The sequence below is a fragment of the Vulpes lagopus genome, chromosome 16, assembly GCF_018345385.1.
Source record: "Vulpes lagopus strain Blue_001 chromosome 16, ASM1834538v1, whole genome shotgun sequence".
Taxonomy (NCBI): domain Eukaryota; kingdom Metazoa; phylum Chordata; class Mammalia; order Carnivora; family Canidae; genus Vulpes; species Vulpes lagopus.
In genome coordinates this window covers 60,853,335-60,874,751 of record NC_054839.1, presented here as the reverse complement: position 1 = coordinate 60,874,751, position 21,417 = coordinate 60,853,335, and the positions used below count along the sequence as shown (strand labels likewise).

Below are 21,417 nucleotides of genomic sequence, written 5' to 3'. Positions count from 1 at the left end.
GGCGCAGCTAGTGCCAAATGCGCCGGGGGGCTCCCAGGGCACCCGCCTCGGGGGGACCTTGGGGGACCCCGGAGCCTGGCTTTCCCGGCGCAGCGGGTTAGCAGGTAGGCATGGCCGGGCTGCCGTCGCAGCGGCAGGAGTGGAAGGCCTGGCCTGCCCTGGGGCCTGTCACGGGCCTCTGCATCCGTCCAGGCGGCCACTAACTCGGTTAACAGGGCAGGAGGGGGCCCACCCGGACCTCTGGGCCGCAGCTGCCGTCCCACGGGGCTCACAAGCACCTGGGCTACAAGCAGAGGGGGCTTCCCTTCGCGCAGGACGCCGGGGACACGGCCACGGTGTTCACTGAGGGTTACACGGAGGGTGGGCCCAGGGCCCCGGCTGGGACCCCACCGTCCCCCCAGCTCACACCCAGCTCCGCTTCCTACACGAGGGTGCTCCCCCCGCCCCGCATGCCGGGGTTGCCCTGGACCGCAGCGATCTGTGATCTGGGGAAGCCGTCCAGCAGCACACACCTGCCGTGCGCTCTTGGCCCTTCCCGCGTGCTCCTGCGTTTCCCCTTCTCGGGTTTGCGAGGCGCTGGCTCGGAGGGACCTGCATCTTGCTCATTCGTACTTCTGGTGTCGCCTAAGGAACAGTGAAGTCATGGGGCCCGGGTGGGGGTGGTGCATGCTCCCGGCTGCAGGGTGCCCCTCGCCACACGCACACGCACACGCAGGCAGACAGGCCGGGCCGGGGACCGGGATCCCGGGTCCTGCGACGTCTCCGTGTCTCTGCCTCTGTCTCTGTGTCTCTCCTGAATAAGTAAATAAGACCTTAAATCAACAACAGCAACAACAGACCCCGCACCCGGGATGCCCTGGGCTGCGGTTGGCCTGAGAACGGAGCGGAGCTCTCCTCCTGCCCGGCTCACGTCAGGTTATTCTTACTGTTATTTATTTTTTTTAAACTATGGACTTTTTATTTCCGTGAACCTGACTATCGGAATCTAAGTGTTTACCAACTCCAACCAGGAGGGAAAAAAAAAAAATGCTGATAATTACGTGGCATTCTTCAAAATTCTGTGTCTGCACATTTCAGACGAAAATACACTAGAAACGTCCTGATGCTTGTCTTTACTATCATTATTATTATTTTGTCTGTGAGTGCCAATGTCGGTGTTTGGGAGGTTTCTTTCATTTTGTGGCTTATCCTAAACCCACGGCAGCCGGAAGCTCCACGGAAAAAGAAACGTTTGGGGGATCCGTTGTATTACCCGCGACAGAGCACGGCCAGCCAACACGGCCGCGAACCTTCCTTTTCCCCAAATGTGGCCTCGCGTGGAAGCCCCGGAACGGAGATTCTCCGCCGAGGGTCAGCTCAGGACACGGGCCTCCTCGCCTGCCTCTTCCCGGCCCCGACGTCACGTGGCGAAGACTCTGCGCGGGATCCACTCGCACAGACAAGAAGAAGATAAACAGGACACAGAGGATGTTTGGAGTCTACGTTTTTTCTTTTCTTTTCTTTTTTTTTAAGCATTTATTGCTCATGAGACCTGAAACTGTGCTTGTGTCTCTGGCTTCACGTTTTGTGTATTTTTACCTTTAATGAGACTATACGCAGACCAGCCCCCAAAGCTCCACGATTGAGAAACGGGAGGTTGGTGCGTCTTGGGGATGATCTTAGGGATTTGAAGCCGGTGATAAGCCCCGGGGTCCGGGCTTTGTCTGGGGAATCCTGAGGTGGTGTCTACCGAGGTCTTGAGAGCAATGAAATTTGAGACAATAAAGTTGAATTCAGCACAACGAGCTGTTGGAAGGCTCCTTTTCCCCGGGAGTGACCCTTCAGGCGGTGGCCCCGGAGGCCCCGGGGTAGTGGCTCCAGCTGCCCAGGATTGTCCTGGTTTTCGATTCAGGGACGTCTACCTGTCGCCACACAGGATGTCCAGATGTCCCTGCTTTCTGGCTCGGCCGCAGACGGCCGTGGGCCCGGGGAGGGCGGGTGGGGGTGTGCACGCGGCCAAGGCCAAGGCCCTGCTGCCAGGCCAGGCCCCACGGCCTCCGGGTACGGCGTCGGGACCGCCGTCGGGGGGCTGGAGGGCGGGCAGGTGGGCTCCGCTGGAGGGAGGGGCGCCCCGGCCTCCCCAGCTCCTGGCACCCGGCGCCTCGGCCCGTCCTGCCGCCTGTGTCCAGGGCTCCGTGCCCGTTGGGCGGCCCCGAGCGTGTGCTCGCCCCAGCCCCCCGTCTGCAGCGCCCCTCCTGCCCCACGAGCCGCCGGCGCCTCCAAGCGGGGCTGCACCTGCCCACTGCCCACATGGGCCCGACCGCGCGGGCGTCTCCCAGCGTCTTCGGGCCCCGCAAAGGTGCAGGGCTGTCGCGTCCGGCAGCCCCTCGACTCGGAGAGACGACCCGATGACTCGGATCGCCGGGTAGGGGAGCAAAGCTCTTCAGCCCCGTGGGACGCGGGAGGAGGGCAAGCCCACGCGCATGTCCCTGCCGGCCCGGGGGATGTTCCCGTCAACCCACCTAGCGAGTCCTTAGTAAGCAACTGCTGTATACCGAGCGAGTAATCCAAGGCACACTTTGAGCCCTTTGGTGGCTGGCGGCCCAACGAGGGGACACAGAACAAACGGGTGGGCCGGTGCTTCCTCGAGCACCTCGGGCTCGGCCACGGCAGGGAGCCCGCCTGGGTCGGGGCCGCGGGGAGCGGGCGGCGGAGGTGCTCCCCGAGACGGCTTCCCACGCTGCTAGGGGGGCGCCGGCGGCCAGAAGCTACTGAGAGGCCGTGGCGGGTCAGACGGACAGACGGCAGGGCGCTCGGTCAGACAGGTCAAGGGCCAAGTGTCCTCCCCCTCGACGGAGAGTGAGCGGAGCCTCAGAAGACGACGTCCTCCGGCTGCAGGGTGGGGGGGGGGATGCCCTGGAGTCCCAGCAGCCCGAGCTCCCCGGACCTTGGCAAGGGAGGCTCTCAGGCCCAGCGCTGCCCTCGGCCTCCCCGTGGGCCCGTGGCTCGCACGCGTCCTCGGGGTGGCCTCCGCTTCCCCCGCGCAGCCGCCATCACTCCTGGGCTGCCTGCACGTCCAGGGCCTCGTCAGCGCGTGGTCGGGGCAGGTCCCCTGGGGGGCAGGAGGGCTGCGGGGTGAGGGGCGGGGGTGGGCAGACACACTCCATAGGGAAACTGAGGTAGCCATCCCGGTTAGCCTCCCAGGCCCAGGGTGTGTCGAGGCCCGCCGGCCAGGCTCCTGGGGACGCTGCCTGCGCTTGTGTATCCACGCACTGGCCGTTCGACAGGTACTGAGCTCCAACTCTGTCCCAGTCTGTGTCTGGGGATGTCGCATGAACACGGGCTCTCACAGAGCTGTCAGTGGCGGGAAGCACGGGACAGAATCAAGGGGCCGCAGCAGTACACATGAGTCAGACTGTGGTCGAGGTCCATGAGGGAGGCCCAGGGCGGCCAGGGCCTGTAGGGGCATCAGAGCCGGCTGGGGCAGGGTGGCTGGGCCGGGGTGGCTGGGGAGGGGCAGCTGGGGCAGTGTGGCTGGGGCAGTGTGGCTGGGGCAGGGGCAGCTGGGCAGGGGCAGCTGGGGCGGGGCGGCTGGGGAGGGGCAGCTGGGGAGGGGTGGCTGGGGTGGCCCTCTGAGCTCCCACCTAGCTTCAGCGGCCACACTCCGAGGCTACCTCCGGGGAGAGGGCTTCTGGAGCGCCCACCCCGTCTCAGCCGTCACTGCCCCAGCTCTCCATGCGTCAGCGGGTGCCGCGCCTACCGCGATCTAACGCACGACTGTACACGCACATACACACTCGCCCACACTCGCTCAGCCACATTCACTTGTGCACGCTCACCCCGTTAGCTGCCGAGCCCCACAGGGCCCAAGGTTAGTCTGTTCTGCTCACGCCCTGCGCCCTGGGTCAGGAGCGGTGCCTACGCCAACAACCGCCTGTTGACCGAATGCCAGGCTGCCAGGTTGCAGAAAGGAGTGCAGGGCCCGTGAGCTGAGATGTCCGGGGGAATCTGAGGCATCATGCGGAGGGCTGGGGGCTGCAGAGAGATCCAGGCTGAGGATCTGCGCCGGAGAGACCGCGGCCCTGGAAGGACTTGAAAGACATCACTGATGTCCTCGGGAGGTACCACGGAGCAGCCGGGTGTGCTCAGACCTCTTCCAGGCCCTGAGAGAAGAACCGCGAGACCAGGTCCCTGACGTCGGAGCCCCTGCCTCGGTGGGGAGGGCTGTGCGGGCAGTAGCGACCATTGACCACCTGCACATATATTCAAATGTAACAACGTGTCAGGTTGTGATAAATGCCGTGAAGTAAAACAGAGAGTGGGAAGGGCGGGAGGTGGGGTGTTTGGTCCGAGAAAGCCCTGCAGAGGTGGTGATCCTTGGACAGAGCCCTGAGTGGAAACGGGGTTAGGTGAGCCCGGGGGAAGGACTGGTCGGGCCAAGGGTAGGGTGAAGGCCCCAGGCAGGAAGGCCCCAGGGGACCTCGAGGTCGCAGAAGGGAAGGTACTGGGGGGTCCGTGCAGGGGTCTGAGCAGGAGTCGCACAATCTGACTTAATTTTTAAAAGATGATTGTGGCTGCAGGGGGTGGTTTTGCCAAAGGGCTCAAAGGGCCCACCTGGGGCTCCAGCGGGGTCATTCGCTGTGGGCCAGACAAGAGGCACCACGGGCTGCCTGGCGGGAGGAGCGGGCTGCTGCCAGATGGTGGGGCTGGGGGAGACTCTGAAGCAGGACTTGCAGGTGTTTCGGCTCCAGGAATGAGGCACAGAGACGTGGGCGTCTAGCTCGGGCGCTGGTGACCACACGTGCCCTTTATTCAGCTGAGCAACAGAGGGCTGCTGAGCAGGGCCTTTGGGGGGAGGGATTTTGGGAGGGAAGTCAAAAGTCCTATTTTGTATGTGTTACCCTAGAGCTTTCTGTGGACTTCCTGGTGGGAACTGGGGCGTCTCCTTGTGGAGCTCGGGCGTGGCTGGATCTAGAAGTACAAGCCCAGTGGAGCTGCCACCACAGAGACAGAATCTGAAGTCGTGGAGAGATGCGGTCACTAGGACACCGCGTGGAGACCTGCAAGGGCAGGGAGGCAGAGAGGAGCAGGCCGGGGTGCCCCGGCATTGAGGGGCTCAGAAGAGGAGGAGCCCGTGTGGTGCGAGGAAGAGCGTCTAATGAGCTGAAGAAAACGCTCCAGGTTTGGGGGGGACAGAGCGCAGAGAGCGGAGGGGGGCCGTGTGGGGTCAGCAGCGCACACAACAGAGCCACGTAAGAAAGACAGTCTTGACTTTGATTCAAGATGGTATCGTCGACGTCCAGAGAGCTCAAGGAGCCCACTCCCCAAACCCAGGCCCCGATTCCTTCTGGCTGTTTCTAAGACTGAGTGCTCCTGAGGGGCGTGGTGGGTGACAGACCCGGGCTGTAAGGGTCCCGCAGGCCGTGTGGCCAGGCTGCCCGTTCCCGGGGTGGAGGGGGGCTGGGTGGGGGCAGGTGCTCACGTCCTCAGCCAAGGAGCAACCACCTGCTCTCACCTGCCGGGCCCCTGCGGACCCTGCAGCCCCCGGGGTGTGGATGTGCCCTGGGGACTTAGGCTCCCTGGGCCTCATTTTTCTCAAACATGAAAAGGGCCCCTCACCCTGTTCCTAACCTGCGGTGTCACGGTGGGGAATACCAGGGCCACCTGGTAAGGAGCCCGGCGGACAGTAGTTGTTACCTGTGGCCATAATAACGGATGCTGACTTGCCATCACTCACAAGAGCCAAGAATATCGCCAGGCACCTTGAAAACAGCTGTAAAACAGACGCCGGCAACGTCCCGCCGTGATAAGAGGTAGCACAGCCGCGGGGAGCAAGTCTTTGGAAGGAGACGGCACTGGAGCAGCGTAAGGTAAAGGATGTGCTCGTCTCGGGTGTTGCTTGGCCTCTGTGCGTAATCAGTAGAGGCCAACGTGTCCTCACTTTGCAGCCCTGGGCTGTCCCCTCCCCGCCACCGGAAATCAGAGCCCTGCATTGCGCCGAGGGGAACTGCCACCCGGGGAAGACGAATGACATTTTTGCGATTAACCTAGACCTTGGGAACCAGTCCCAGAGGGAGACCCACACCTGAGGCCAGTGTTCTGAGCTGTGCTCTTCCTCGGGGTCTGGACCCGCGGGGGGGGGGGGGGGGGGGGGCGCTTCCCTTCCGGCGGGGCAGTGAACGCAGAGGCCGTTGGCATGAGGTCATTTGGCCACACGGTGGCACTTCACGCCTGATAATTCTGTTGGTCCTCTTCCTCCCGGAGGCTCGAATTTCAAAAAGAGAGAAAGAAGCTCCCCTCTTAGAATGACACGGTATCACTGCCAGAAGGCACGAGGCTGCTGGGGAGGGTGGGAGTGAACTGGGTTCAACGAGGAGCAGCTTCAGCTCTTGCTGACGTTTTCCCTCAGCTCTAAGGGGAAGGCTCTGCTCTGACATAGAAAAGGCCCGAAGTCCCGCATTCAGAACCCAGTTTTCCAAGGTTTTTGTCACAACATTGCACCAACTCCAGGTCCCAAGTAAAATGTCCACCAGTGTAGTGTGGCAGATGAAGGAAAGTGGGCCTCCATGGACCTGAGTCTGACTTTCTTGGAAAGGAGATTTTTCCAAAGATATCAGGCTTCCGCTTCTTGTAGAAAAAAGAAAGAGATAATTGCCCACCATCTTAATCTTTTTCTTCGAGGCTAGAGAGGCCTGGGACTGAGTTTGAATACTAGCTCCTATACTAACTAATTTTAGAGCCTCGAGGAAGCTACTTAACTTCTCTGTACCTCAATATTGTCATCTTTAGAGGAAGTTAATGATAACAGGGCCTACTTTATAGGATTGTGGCAAGGATGAAATAACATTAGCTGGAACCAAATGAAATTGCTGGCATGCAAGTCTTTGGCTCAAAAGAACAGTTTCACGCAGTTCATTCTGCAGTGCTTCGGGCCAGGCGCACAGGGAAACTTGGTTTCAAGTTGGTGGAAGTGAGCTATTATTATCACACCGAGCAATAAGAGTACAACAAGCACTCACTGTGAACGTTTAGAAAATACACCAAGACAAATGTTAACAGAAACACAGCATACACGTACTTGTGGGACGCAGCAAAAGCAGTACTAAGAGGGAAGTTCATAGCAATAAACACCCACATCAGGTAGCAAGAAAGATCTCAGGTAAATGACATAATGCTATGCCATAAGGACTTAGAAAAAGAAGAACAAATTGAGCCTAAAAGTAGCAGAAAAAAGAGGAAATGATACAGGTTAGGGCAGAAATAAATGAAATAGAGGATGGGGAAAAAATAGAGAAGATTAACCAAACTATAAGTTGGTTTTTTTGAAAAGATAAACAAAATTGACAAAATCTTAGCTAGACCAACCAAGGGGAAAAAAGAAAGGGCTCAAATCAGCAAAATCATAAATGAAAATAGAGACATTACAACTGATACTATAGAAAGCCAAAGAATCAAAAGAGGCTACATGAACAACTATATGCCAACAAGCTGGACAATGCTAAAGAAATGGAAAAATTCTTAGAAACATACAATTTAGGGCAGCCTCAGTGGCACAGTGGTTTGGCGCCGCCTGCAGCCCAGGGCGTGATCCTGGAGACCCCGGATTGCGTCCCGCATCGGGCTCCCTGCATGGAGCCTGCTTCTCCCTCTGCCTGTGTCTCTGCCTCTCTCTTTCTCTCTCTCTCTCTCTGCATCTCTCATGAATAAATAAATAAAATCTTTAAAAAAATAAAATAAAATCAGGAACAAGACAGGGATGCCCACTCTCACCACTCTTATTCAACATAGTACTGGAAGTTGTAGCTAGAGCAATCAGGCAAGAACAAGAAATAACAGGTAAAAATAAGTAGATAAAGTAAGTGTTGGACAAGCATTAAAAAGAAGAAATAAAAGATATCAGAACTGGAAAGGAAGAAGTAAAATCATGTCTATTTGCAGATGATAGTTTATATGTAGAAAATTCTAAAGACTCAACCAAAAAAACCCACTAGATTTGATCAATGAATTCAGCAAAGTTGTAGGATACAAAACTAACGTGCAAAAATCAGTAGCATTTCTATACGCTAACAATGAATTCTCTGAAAAGGAAATAAATCAATTCCACTTACAATAGCACCAAAAAATAATAGAATATATAGCAGTACATTTAAGGACGTGAAAGATCTCTACTCTGGAGAGTATAAGACACACACACATAAAAAAGAAAAGTATAAGACATTGATGAAAGAAATCTCAGAAGACATAAATAAATGGAAAAGTTTCCTGCGTTCAGGGACTGGAAGAATTAATATTGCTGAACTGTCAATACTACCGAAAGCCATCTATAGATTCAATGAACTCCTTCTCAAGATTCCAATGGCATTTTTGTGCAGAAAAAAAAAAAAAAGACTCCTAAAATTTATATGGAGCCACCAAAGATGCCAAATAGCCAAAGAAATCCTGAGAAAGAAGAACAAAACAGGAGGCATCACATTTCCTGACCCCAAGCTTTAAGGCTATAATCATCAAAACAGCATGGCATTGGTCTAAAAACAGACAAACAGACCAACGAAACAGAATCAAGAGCCCAGAAATTAACCCAAACGTATGTAGTGAACTAGTATTTGACAAGAGAGCCAAGAGTATTTAATAGAGAAAACACAGTCTCTTCCATAAATGGTGCTGAGATAATTGGAGGTAAAGGAAGAAAACCAGACCCACATCTTTCACTACCTATAAAGTTTACTCAAATGGATTAAACACTTAAAGGTAAGACCTGAAAACATGAAATTCCTAGAAGAAAACATAGGGATAAAGCTCCTTGACGTGACTTTTTTTAGATATGACACGTAAAGCAAAAGCAAAAAAATAAAAAATGAACAATAGAACTAAAGAGCTTCTACATAGCAGGAGAAGCCATCAGCCAACGGAAAAGACAATTTATGGAATGGGGGAAAATATTCGCAAGTCATACATCTGATAAAGGGTTAAAATCCAAAATATATAGGGAATTCATACAACTCAATAGCGTAAATAATAACCGTCTTACACCCAAAAAACAGTCCATAAATAAATAATAACCCCCAAACCCAATTTGAAAATTGGTAAAGGATCTGAATGGACATTTTGCCAAAGAAAATATACAAGAGCCCAAGAGGTACACGAAGGGATGCAGAGCGTCGAGAAGTGGCAGGAAATGCAAATTTTTTTTTATTTTTTAAAATTTTTATTTATTTATGATAGTCACACACACAGAGAGAGAGAGGCAGGGACACAGGCAAAGGGAGAAGCAGGTTCCATGCACCGGGAGCCCGACGTGGGATTCGATCCCGGGTCTCCAGGATCGCGCCCTGGGCCAAAGGCAGGCGCCAAACCGCTGCGCCACCCAGGGATCCCAGGAAATGCAAATTGAAACCACAGTGAAGTTTCACCCCACTTCTGTTAGGACGGCGCCTACAGAAAAGACGAGAAGCGCCGCCTGCGGGCGTGGACGCGGAGAGCAGGGCCCTTGCGATCGTGGGGGAGGTCGTGAGTGGGAGCGGCTCCCGTGGAAGAGCAGCGAGGCTGGAGGAGCCTCAGAGAATTACGAGTAGAGCTTCCGAGCCGGCTGGCGGTTCTCCGTCTGGGAACATGACCGTCGGCCCTGGAAACCCGGACTGGAAACCGTAGCTGCCGCAGCGAGCTCACTCGGCATCCGACGCCCGGGCTGGAGACAACCTGTGTCCGCCGGTGGAGGGCAGGAAGTTGTGCACACGCACACTCATGCACACACACGCACACACATGCACACTCATGCACACACATGCACACACACAGGGGGTAGTATCGAGGCCATCAGGGCGAGGAAAGCCTACCCCCTGCAGGAGCCTGGAGGGCCCGGTGGGCATCCGCCTCGGGCGTTCCCTCAGTGAGGCGCGGCCCCAGGGGAAGTCGAGGCATGGGGAGAGCGGAGGGGGGCCTCTGGGTGCGCGCCCCGTGGGTTCCTCTCAGCTGCGTCCAGCCCCTCGTGCAGCCAGGTGACCACCAGCTGGCCTCGGTTTCCCCTGGTGCGCCGCCCAGGTAGACCTGCCATCCTGGGAACATGTTCCCTGACACGCCGCCGTAAGCTTCGGGGGGTGTCGGGGTGCCCCTGCGCTTCCAGGATGTGTAGGACCATGGGCGGCCTCTGTCCCGTCCCGTGCCGGGCGCCGAGCACCGGGCCCGTGACACCCCGGACACAGGGCAGGGACCCAGGACACGGTGGCGTCCTCCCGGGCCCTCCAGGGCCGCCCACGGTGCATGCGAGCAGGCGTTCACGGGCCCACGGCCGCCTGATGCACCGAACACGGCTTAAAAGTGAGGCCAGAAAAGGACGCGCCGCGTGACCCTCTGTGACCTCGTGAAGGCCAAGGGCCTGTGGAGACGGGACAACAGTCGTCGGGGCGGCGGCGCAGCCGGGGAGGCACACGCGAGCTTCCTGTGACCACGGGGAGGGTCGCTCTGCTTACCAGGGGGCAGGGGGGGTCGGCTCTGAGCCCCGTGGGCGTGGACACTTGTGCAAACTCACACACCCGCGTGCGGAGCCCCAGGGGTGGCCCCAAGGACAGTGGTCACGGTCATGGGCGGGGGGAGGGGGTGCCCCTGGTCCCTTGGTCCTGGAAGAGGGAAGGGAGTCTCCACATGTGGAAAGTTCTTCGCTCCGCTGCCCATGCGCCTGGGAAACACGCAATTGTCTGGTTTTCCAGACTGTGTCCAGGTCGGGGACGGCTGGTGTCCTGCGGTGGGGGGGGGGAGGGCAGGGGCCTGGAGGGTCCTAGGGTGCGGGTGGGGGGAGGGTCCTGTGGTGGGGGGGGAGGGCAGGGGCCTGGAGGGTCCTAGGGTGCGGGTGGGGGAGGGCAGGGGCCTGGAGGGTCCTGGGGTGCGGGTGGGGGGAGGGTCCTGGGGGTGCGGGTGGGGGAGGGCAGGGGCCTGGAAGGCCTGTGGGTCCGGTCACCCAGGGAGCCTCGCCCGTGGGGTGTGGGGACCTTCCGTGCCGTTAGCAGCTCGGCCGCGCGTGTTTGGGGCCGGTGGCAGGGCCGAGGGTGCCGGTGCCTCAGGAGGGCAGGTGGTGCCGGCTCTCAGTCAGGGGAGGCCCCACCCCAGGCCTGCAGGTGGCCCAGGCCGCGCGATCGGGGCGCCTCGGGGTCCCCGGCCCCCTGAGCCTCACTGCACTGACTTGTTTTGACAGTGGAGCCGCCCGGCCCTGGGAGTTGCTGTGGGCGACGTGGCTCGGACGTGCCTGGTGACCGGTTGTCACCCCCGAGCCCCCCGCGGAGGGCGCAGAGCCTGGAGAGCGGAGCCTGAAGGCGGGGCGGGTGAGGCCGAGGCCCCGGGGCGCCCTGGGAGCGCTGGGTCGGGTTCCAGGCCCTCCTGGGGCACCTCCGAGGACACTTAATTAGAAAAGAGCCCAAAGGATCTCTCTAGGGCAGCCTCAAAGCCGGGCAGCGCTGCAGCAGGTCCCCAGGGGCACCCGAGGGTGCGGCCCAGGCCCCAGGGCACCGCGGGGCGCCCCCGGGTCACAGCACAGGCCCAGCCCCCGGACTCTGCCGAGTGCTCCCCGGGGTCGGGGGCAGCGCTCAGGCGGCCACAGGGCTCCGTGAAGTCGGGGCTCAGGACTGGGTGCCACCTCCCGGGGCCGCTGGGAGGACTGGGTGCCACCTCCCGGGCAAAGCACGTCTCCAAAGGGCAGCAGGCCGGGGGCCAAGGCGGGCCCAGGGGTGGCATGAGGCCATGAGCCACCCCTGGGCTGGTGCCGGCGCCGTGTCCTGCTGCCCTCGGGACGAGCCCAGACCCAGGCTGGGCCACGAGCAATCATGCGAGGCGGAGGCAGTGGTGGGGTCCCCGCGGGCTGGGGCGACTCTACTGTTTACTCCCCGGGCCACTGGGGACTCGAAAGTCAGCTCCCGGCGGCAAGACCAGGCAGCTCCGGGTTCCCTGGGGACCCCCTGGTGCTACAAGGGCAGCCCTTGGGCGACGCTGGGGCGGCAGTGCTGACCGGGGGTGACTGCGTGACGGGAGCTTGGAGCCCTCCTGCCTCTGCAGCAACATGGTGAGGGCCCGGCCGCTCCGTCCTCCCCTCCGTCCCCTCCATCCTCCCCTGCCATCCCCTCTATCCCCTCCGTCCCCTCTGTCCTCCCCTCCCTCCCCTCTGCCCCCTCTGTCCTCCCCTGCCATCTTGTCCGTCCTCCCCTGCCATCCCCTCTATCCCCTCCGTCCCCTCTGTCCTCCCCTCCACTGTCCTCTCTGCCATCCCCTCCCGTCCCTTCCTTCATCCTCCCCTCCATCCCCCCATCCCCCATTCCCCCGTCTGTCCCCCTTCCAATCCCCTCTGTCCCCTCCGTCCTCCCCTCCTGTCCCCTCCACCCTCCCCTGCCGACCCCTCTGTCTTCCCCTCCCACTGTCCCCTCTGCTGTCCCCTCTGCCGTCCCTTCTGTCCCTTCCTTCATCCTCCCCTCCATCTCATCCCCCATTCCCCCCTCTGTCTCCCCTCCCATCCCCTCCGTCCTCTCTATCCTCCCCTCCGTCCCCTCCTGTCCTCCCCTCCATCCAGCTTCCGCAGGGACAGTGCCTCTTCCCAAATGCACATTATCTGAGGAAAGTGCCCCCTCCCCAGCGTGGGCTATGCTCGTGGTGGTTCCCACGGTGACCTTCAGTCCTTAGCTCCCTGCTACGCGGGTCTCACCACATCCTCCAGGCACAGCAGTCGAGGATGGACGGGCCTTGCTGAGGGTCCAGGTGGGGGGTGGGCGCCGAGGAACTAAGGATGGTGTCGCCCGGGGCAGCCCGGGGGCTCAGTGCTCAGAGCTGAGGTCAGTGCAGGGTCAGAAGCCCTGGGGCCAGGGACCTAGAGCGGACACCAGCGCATCCCCACCCCCCTGTGACCCCCCCCCCGTGCCCCCTGTGCCCCTCCCCTGCACATCCCCCAGCCCTCCACCCCTGTGCATCCTCCGGTACCCCCGTGCCCCCTGTGTCCCCCCCGTGCCCCCCTGCGCCTCCCGTGTCCCCCCCCCTGCCCCCTGTGCCCCCCCGCGGACCAGGGCTGTGCCTGGGGGAGAAGTCCCCGGAACCGCAGTGGGGGGGGGCGGCCAGCACGCCAGCCCGACCCTGTGGGGACCAGCCCGGGGCAGCCCTCGCTGCCCTGCGTGTCCGGGAAGCGCATCCACGGCCTCCCGCAGACCCTGAGCCCGCACAGCTCCCGGGCTCCTGACCCCGCACCCCGCACCCCAGGGGGCCAGCAGTGCGCTGAGCAGCACCTGCCCTCGGGCCACCTCTGGGCAGCTGCTCACAAGCCTCCAGGCTCCCACGTGTGTCCCTCCTTCCCAGGAGCAGCTGCTCTGCTGCCCCGCGGGCTCCCGTACAGATGAAGGGCAGCCACCTGTCGGCTGAGCAATGGGGGGCGGGGGGGACAGGTAAGCGGACAGACAGACGTGGGAGCGACGGGCTGGGAACCAGACCCGGGCGGGGAACAGGCCAGGGCGCAGGCTGTGCCCCCAGAAGGGGCGCTCAGGGCCCCCTCGCCTTGGCACCACGGGTGCCATGGGGAGGCAGGAAGGGCAGGGGCGAGCAGAGCCGGGACGCCCAGCCGCTGCAGGCTCCTTCCCCCTGGGTCCCCTCCCTGACTCCCCCACGCGCCACTCCTGCCTCGCGTCTCTGAGGAGGGCACCACCGTCCTCTCCCGGCCTCTTGCGGTGACCGAGGTGCCGTGGCCGGCCTGGTCCCCCCTGCCCCGCCGGGGCTGCAGCGCCTTGTTCTAACCCCTGGGCCCTGATGCCCGTTCGGGGACCTTGGTGAGGAGCCTCCTCCTCTAATTCTCGCCTGACCTCAAAGCTCGCTCCCGGGTTTTCTCCGGGGACCGGGCTCTTCTCTACGGCGGGAAAGAGCGGGACCAGCAAGTGGGTCAACCCACGGGGAACGGGGGAAAGTCTGATTCACTTCCCCCCGCGGCCGTCTTTGCGCTTGTTCCAAAAGGGGGGTCTGGGGTGGCTTCTGGGGGCCTCACGCCTCGTCCCCCCCCCCCCCCCAGTACGGCTTCATCAACACCTGCCTGCAGTCCCTGGTGACGGAGAAGTTTGGCGAAGAGACCTGGGAGAAACTGAAGTGAGTGTTGAAGGGCGGCGGGAGCTGGCGCTGGTAAGACGGGGCGCTCGGGGTCCGGCTGGGCCGGCTGTGGTGAGGGACTTCGCTCTAAGAGGCAGGGAAGCGCGAGGGCGCGGGGCTCCGTCCATGTGGACAAGCGTCCCCCCCTGGAGCTCACGGGTGAACTCTTGTCTGCTCCCATCACGGAAGAGGCGGCGACCGCCCTGCTCCCATGGCACATCCGTGGGGCTGCCCAAACCTCGCAGAACAGGGGGAGCCCCTCTGAGTTTACCCGGAATCCTTTTTTGGGATTTTTTTTGTTTTGTTTTTGAGAGGCGGAGAGTGCGCAGGTGCACGAGTGGGGGCCGGGCAGAGGGGCGGGGGAGAGACTCCCAAGCAGGCCCTGCACCCAGCACGGAGGCTCAGGAGCCTGAAATCATGAGCTTGACCCACGGAGCCACCCCGGCGCCCTCCGTGGGAATTCCTCGGCCACCCGCTCGGATTTTTCCTCCGCTTGCACCCAGCAAACGCGGATGCTATTACCTGCATCTGTGTGCTCAGCTGTCTGCTCCGTCGTGCTGTCCGTCCGCCTTCCCGGAGGCGCCCCAAGACGTCAGAAGGCTGCGCTGGTGGGTCCCTGAGATCCCTCGTCCTGGGAAGGGGGGAGAGTAAAGAAGATATGGAAGATTGGCGTCCTCGGCCGACCTGGGCACCGTCTTGCCTGCGGAATCCACCCGACGCTGGGGGGATGCTAACTCATCTGGCTGAGATGCAGCAAAATGGGTAACTGCCGAGGCCCCGCGAGTGAGCGCAGCCCTTCCGGAGGCCCCCGACAACAGGTCCCGGGAGCTGCGAAGATGATGAAACCCTCCAAAGCGGGGATTTCGCTCTAGAGAGTTTATTCTTGACACTCTGGTCCCTTAGAAACACGCACGTCAAAAAAAAAAAAGAGAAAAAAGCGAGAAAAAAACACGCACGTCTATCTAACCACGCACGGGGGTGCAGCGCGGCCTTATGTTTGCACATAATGAAAGAAAAAATGACCTTTAGCGTTCAGAAATAGAGCAGCATGCCGTGGAGTGAGGGGATGCACCGGTACACGGGCGCTTACCAAGAGCGTGAGGCAGCCTGCAAAAGCTTATGGCGAGTTCACTCAAAAGGACCCACAAACAAAACAACAGCAACGAAAAACGATACAGACTGACGTAGTTATGGGCCAAGCCGTGCAAATGAAGGGAAGAGAAAGACCAAACTTGTAATGACTCGCGATTGAACTATAAGGATCAAGTGCCGCGTGACCGGGTGACTTTTTCCCCCTAATATCGATTTCCCACATTTTCTATATTTTTTTCATGGCTTTTGGGATGTCAAAACAGCTTATAATGCTTAGTGCAAACGTGCCCTCGCTCCTTCCTATTCCCATTTTGCAGATAATTAGCCCCAAGAGAGCAGGGGACTAGGCCCTGGCCCCAGGCCCCGCTCCAGGCCTTGCTCACCCCTAATGGAAAGGCAGCCCCGGGCCATTTCCACAGCATCGCTACTGTAATTTTCTCTTTTTTTTTTTAATTTTTATTTATTTATGATAGTCATACACAGAGAGAGAGAGAGAGAGAGAGAGAGATTGAGGCAGAGACACAGGCAGAGGGAGAAGCAGGCTCCATGCACCGGGAGCCCGACGTGGGATTCGATCCCGGGTCTCCAGGATCGCGCCCTGGGCCAAAGGCAGGCGCCAAACCGCTGCGCCACCCAGGGATCCCGCTACCGTAATTTTCTTAAAGGCACCACAGCTTTGTGTGGGAACAAGTAGCTCTGGCCTCATGGAGGCAAAGAATACTCATTTCTAAGTATTTCGAGGAGGAATGCTGAATAATTATGATTATTATGGGCTAGTGGCTGCTTGAGGGATCCTCTGGCCCCGATCTCCTCATTTTACAGATGGGAAAACTGCAACCCAGAAAGGTTAGTGATTTGCTAAAAAGTGCAAGTAACAACAGGCCCAGGTGAGGTGTATCTTAAAGGCTTTTTTTTTTTTTTTTTTAAGATTTTATTTATTAATGAGAGACCCAGAGAGAGGCAGAGATCAGGCCGAGGGAGAAGCAGGCTCCCTGTGGGGAGCCCGAGGCGGGACTCGATCCCGGGACCCCGGGGTCCACCCGAGGGCAGGCGCTCCACCGCTGAGCCCCGGAGGCCCCAGATGTCAGCATCTTGGAATACGCTCCCTTTCGCCGCCTCAGCCGCCCTGCGGGAGGAGCATGTGAAGCTGAGACCGTCTCTGCAGACTGGCTCCGGTGGGAAAGGCTCAAGTCAGCCAGCGGGGCAGCGAGGAGCGGCGCATCTCAGGCACTGCGCTGGGGGGCCCTGCCCCAGGGACTCAGTAACGCCCGAGAACGTGGCGAGCAGGTTACGGTCTGCAGAAGACACGGGAGACTTCAATACCCGGGAGCCGCTTCCCCGGTGACCTGATCACCTACCGACAGCCTACGGATATACCTGGGACGCGGGATGAGGCGGCAGGCACAGCCAGGTGGGCGCCTGGGATCCGAGCTGGGCCCCAACCAGAGAGCAGCAGGTGCATCTGCCGGAAAGCAGGTGGTGGGGTGGGGTGGGCGGCCTCGGGAGGAGTGGGGAGCAGGGAAGGGGGAGGAGGGTGGAGGAGGGTGGGGGAGGACCGGGGAGGGGGAGGAGGCGGAGGAGGGGGGAGGAGGGGGAGGAGTGGCCAGCAGGCTCAGGAGGTGGCAGGGATGCTCAGGCAGGGCTGGAAACCGCGGAGGAGCAGGAGCGGGGCTGTGGGAGGTGGCGGGGGTGGCTGCAAGGCCCCGGGTGGCCTAGGTGCTGCCCAGGCGCTGAGGCCTTCTGCTCCCGGGATCCAGGGTGGGGGGTGCTGACCCCGTGACCCGGGCCCAGCGTCACTGAGGCCCAGGGCGGTGGCTGACGGCGCAGGGGTGAGGTGTGGGGCAGAAGGCTGCGGCCGAGCCGTCGGGGTGGCGGCCCACGTGTTCTCACCGAGCAGGGTCAGTGGCCAGGATAGGTGAGCGGCGGAGGCCCCGGGACCGCGCTGAGGTCTGGCTCCGCCTGGAGCAGGTGCATCCTCTGACCCAGTGACGCCGGGCCCAGGGCTGCAGCGGGGCCCCGGGTGGCAGGTACCCAGGGAGTGCTGCTGCCCCTCGACCTGCCGCCGTGACCTGGGGCCACACTGACCCCCGTGCACTGGGCAGCCCTGGCCGCGGCCTCACGGCCGTGCCCTCCAACCTCAGAAGGCCCTGTCCCTCCCAGAGGGTCTCCCCGCCCACGGAGGACACCTGGCTTCCTGGCGTCAGCTGCACTGGCTGCCTGGCCCGCCTCTGCTCCTTGTTGTTCCCAGGGTGGGTCCCGAGTGAGGACCCCCGAATACTAGCGTCGGCTCATTAGCCAGAATGGCCGGTGCACCTTGTTAATTAGTGCTTTACCCACAATGATGTGCCGCCTGAACCCGGGTCACACCTCCCAGCTGTGGCTTTCCAGGAGGCCCAGGAGGCCCAGGGGTTCCAGGGGGTCCAGGAGGCCCAAGGGGTCCAAGGGGGTCCAGGAGGCCCAGGGGGTCCAGGAGGCCCAGGAGGCCCAGGAGGCCCAGGGGGTCCAGGGGGTCCAGGAGGCCCAGGGGGTCCAAGGGGGTCCAGGAGGCCCAGGGGGTTCAGGGGGTCTAAGGGGGTCCAGGGGGGTCCAAGGGGGTCCAGGAGGCCCAGGGGTTCCAGGAGGCCTGGGAGGCCCAGGGGTTCCAGGGGGTCCAGGAGGCCCAGGGGGTCCAGGAGGCCCAGGGGGTCCAAGGGGGTCCAGGAGGCCCAGGGGGTCCAGGGGGCCCAGGGGGTCCAAGGGTGCACTGTCCTAGCATCTGCACGCTGCAGGCCGGGGCTGGAACCCTGGTGCCTTAGCACAGTTGCTGTTTCTTTGTGAGTCCAGGGGAAAAAATAGCTTTCCGTGTGTAAGTGGGTGAAAGTGGTTTCTTCCTTGGGGCCGCCCAGGTGGCTCAGTGGTTGAGCATCTGCCTTCCACCCAGGCCATGACCCCGGAGTCCTGGGATCGAGTTCCGCGTCAAGCTCCCTGCAGGGAGCCTGCTTCTCCCTCTGCCTGTGTCTCTGCCTCTCTCCGTGTCTCTCAGGAATAAGTAAATAAAATCTTAAAAAAAAAAAGGAAGTTGTTTCTTCCTTTTCGGCTCCTCGGTGAGCCCTCAAACTCCAAGATGACGGGACAGCGGAAGGAAGGGTGCAGAAGGCGCAAGAGAATCAGGGAAATATGTCCCGGAACGGAGAGCCCGGCGAGGCCACATCTGGAGTCTGTGTGGCGAGACTTTACATCTTTATATCGTGAAGCACCAGCCCTGAGCTTAATTGAGTCTCAAAGGATACGCTTGTGTATCCAGCACGAGACACCTATGTGACCACGTTGGAAGCGAGTCTGTAAACCACAAGCAGAGCCTCGCTCACCGGCTCAAGCAGCGATGGAAATTGCATCATTGTAGAACTCATTAAAAAAAAAAAACAAAAAAAAAAAAAACAAAAAAAACTAAACTGTAGTGCAGAAAATTCAGCTTATAAAATGCAAATTAAGGCAACATCATTTGCTGTGCAAAAGGATTTGCTTCGGGCTGCATTTAAATAACAAGTTCCCTGGTGCTTTTAAAACAGAATTTTAGCTGGAAAAGAAAAACCCATTAATTCCTACACAAATTTTAAGGAGGGATGATTAGGTAAAGTGAAGTATGTCTCCAGACTTTATGACATAAATCTTCTTTTATATGATATAATCAGCAACAGATGTTTCTCCTCCTTTGCCGGCGTTGTTTATTCCTCTCTCATAAAACCTGGATTTATAGCTTTCTAATTATGAACCGCTCTTTTATGACCTTCTGGCTAAAATCCTTATCAAGGCTTAACAATGAGAAGCAGCTAATAGGTTGGGGAGAGCGGAGCCTCTGGAGTCGGATCAGCCTTTGCACTTAGCTGTTTGAGGGGGGCAAGCCTACGTACTCAACAAGTATTTTTTTAGCTCCTAGTATGTGCCAAGCAGAACCGCTGGCCCCGGGAGCAGCGCTGAAGGGAGCAGACGCGGGCTCTGTGCCCTCGGGACGCGTGCTCCGGCCAGGGGCAGGGGACAGGCCCTAAGCAGGGTCGGGCTACGTGCCGTAGCTGATGGGGACCAGGGTGGGGGGTCACGGGGTCTCCGACGCGGTCAGGAAGGCCACGTCCACAAAGGTGATCCCTGAGCTAAAAGGCAGCAAGGAGCCACTTTGAGTCGGGAAGCACGGGTGTCCCAGGCAGAGGGGACAGCCAGCCCAGAGGTTCGGGGTGGGCGGGTGGGGCAGGGTGGGGAGTCCGTTTGGTCAATTCAAGACCCAAAAGAAAACCCAGTGTGAGTGGAAGATCACGACCAAGAATCTGGAAGGAGCTGGAAGGGGAGACAGGGTTAAGGATCAGAAGATACCAGTGGATGAAGAAGGAAGGGGGTGTAAAAAAAATGTAAAAATTAAAAAATTAAAAATTTTTTAAAAATTTAAAAAAAAAAGAAGGAAGGGGGTGGGGATTTTATTCCGATTGCAGCGGGGACCCGAGGTCCGTGAGGGTGACTTCTACACGGAGGTAATGATGGTCTCACCTCACCTACGTGTGAGGCTTGACCTGGGTGGAGAGCCTGGAACTTCCTGTAGGATCAACAATGAGTTCACTCTCCGAGCTGAAGCTCACGGGAGTTGGGACTCTGGGGGAGTTAGGGGGTCCGAGGGGGTTAGGTCAACTGCAGGGAGCAGGGAGCGACCACTCAGGAGGCCGCGGAAGGCTGGGGCGCCCCTGGCCGTCTCTGGGCCTCTTTTCACGTTCACTCCATTTCCCCGGCTCTCTCTGCAAAGTCTCTTAACTTCCGTTTCTCCCCAATTTTTCTATATGCGCTTTCAGCTTACGAGGTCACGATCACCCGATAGACTGACTCAGTGTCTTGGCGTCTCAATTCCAGACGCTTGAGCCGGAGGATCTGATGGGCTGACTGCGGTCGGGTGCCCACCCGACCAAATCGAATATTCAAAGGCTGACAGCATTAAAAAAACTACTTAGTATTATGACATTTTTATGCACATAAAAGGGAAAGTTATTTTTCTGATAAACACCACTGAAAGTAAGGCTTGAGAAATACTCTTTGTTTAGTGGGAATACATGGAAGGTAAATTTCACAGGAATAGAAAGAGATAGTGTAAGGCCCGAAACTTCCATGATTTGGAGAGCTTCCTTCAAAAACATAATAGAAAATTACAAAAAAACACTTTAGCTCCAAAAGCAAGTACTTATTTAGAATGAGGAAAAGAAAAACGAAAGGCTGACAGAAAACATCAACATCAGAGGCCCAAGAGGTAACATATATTTATTATGATTATCATTAATTATTGACCCACTTTTACATTTTTCCCTGGCATCTTTGGCCGCTTTTGGCTCGCCTGTTCGTATGGCCGGGGTTTAATGAGATCATTTTCTATCAAGAGAATGGAATGAATGTTCCTCTAACGTGGTTGGCTGAAAATTGCTTTTATTGTGTCTTATTTTTGTAGATGCCCGAGATAGGCTTCTTCTGTACACCTGTGACTTTCTAGGCAGTCTCTTACCAGGAAGGTGAGCTGCTTCCCTGGTGGCGAGTTCTGGGGGGATGCCAGCCCCTAATCCACCTCTATGGGCCTCGCCCCTCTGCCCCCACCTTTCTGCTGCTGTTTCAGGGCAGCTCCCTGCAACAAGGGGTCCCCAGTCAGGGAGCTCTCTGCAGCTCTCCTTCCGATGCCTATTTTGGGGGTCACATTAAGATCTTGATGCTTTTGAGTCTACCAGGGGGAGCTCTGGGGGCTGGGGGGCCTGCAGTCCCTCCCAGGGGCACCCGCGACCATCACTGGGGCATACAGGTGGCCCTTCACCGCCCTCCCGGGCTGGGGGGAGAGGCAGAGAGGCAGGGAGCCCGATGCAGGACTCGATCCCAGGACCCTGAGATCATGTCCTGAGCCGAAGGCCGACGCTCAACCGACGGAGCCACCCAGGCGCCCCTCACTCTGGGTTTCAATGAGAAGTTGTCAGTTTGGCCTTAGGAAGCCTTTTTCATCTTAAAAACGACCGCAGATCCAGAGAGCTTTCATCTGTGGACGTGTGCTGTACTGGAAATCAAACCTGAGACATTTTGATAGACGGTTATTTATTGACTGGCCTAAAATAGGAATTATAAATCTATGATGCGTGAGCCAATGTTTATGAAAAATAACTATTAGCCAAATGAAACAGCGCTGAGAGGAGAGACTTTGCTTTATCTATATATATACATGGTTGGTTTTGGGGCTTTTTTTTGCAAATCGCTTCAACGTCTGAC

At 58.7% G+C, this 21,417-nt stretch overlaps 1 protein-coding gene across 1 annotated transcript in view; it reads left to right on the top strand.

The window, feature by feature from the left end:
• The first annotated feature begins 110 nt into the window (after positions 1 to 110).
• Positions 111 to 21,417, top strand: part of LOC121476933 (guanylate cyclase soluble subunit beta-2-like) — a 58,607-nt gene continuing 37,300 nt past the window's right edge. The window contains exons 1-8 of the mRNA XM_041731072.1: positions 111 to 146; positions 252 to 431; positions 1,953 to 2,040; positions 2,169 to 2,404; positions 13,014 to 13,213; positions 13,300 to 13,385; positions 13,804 to 13,868; positions 14,000 to 14,073. Coding sequence (XP_041587006.1) covers positions 111 to 146; positions 252 to 431; positions 1,953 to 2,040; positions 2,169 to 2,404; positions 13,014 to 13,213; positions 13,300 to 13,385; positions 13,804 to 13,868; positions 14,000 to 14,073 — 965 coding nt within the window. The remainder of the gene's footprint in view (positions 147 to 251; positions 432 to 1,952; positions 2,041 to 2,168; positions 2,405 to 13,013; positions 13,214 to 13,299; positions 13,386 to 13,803; positions 13,869 to 13,999; positions 14,074 to 21,417) is intronic.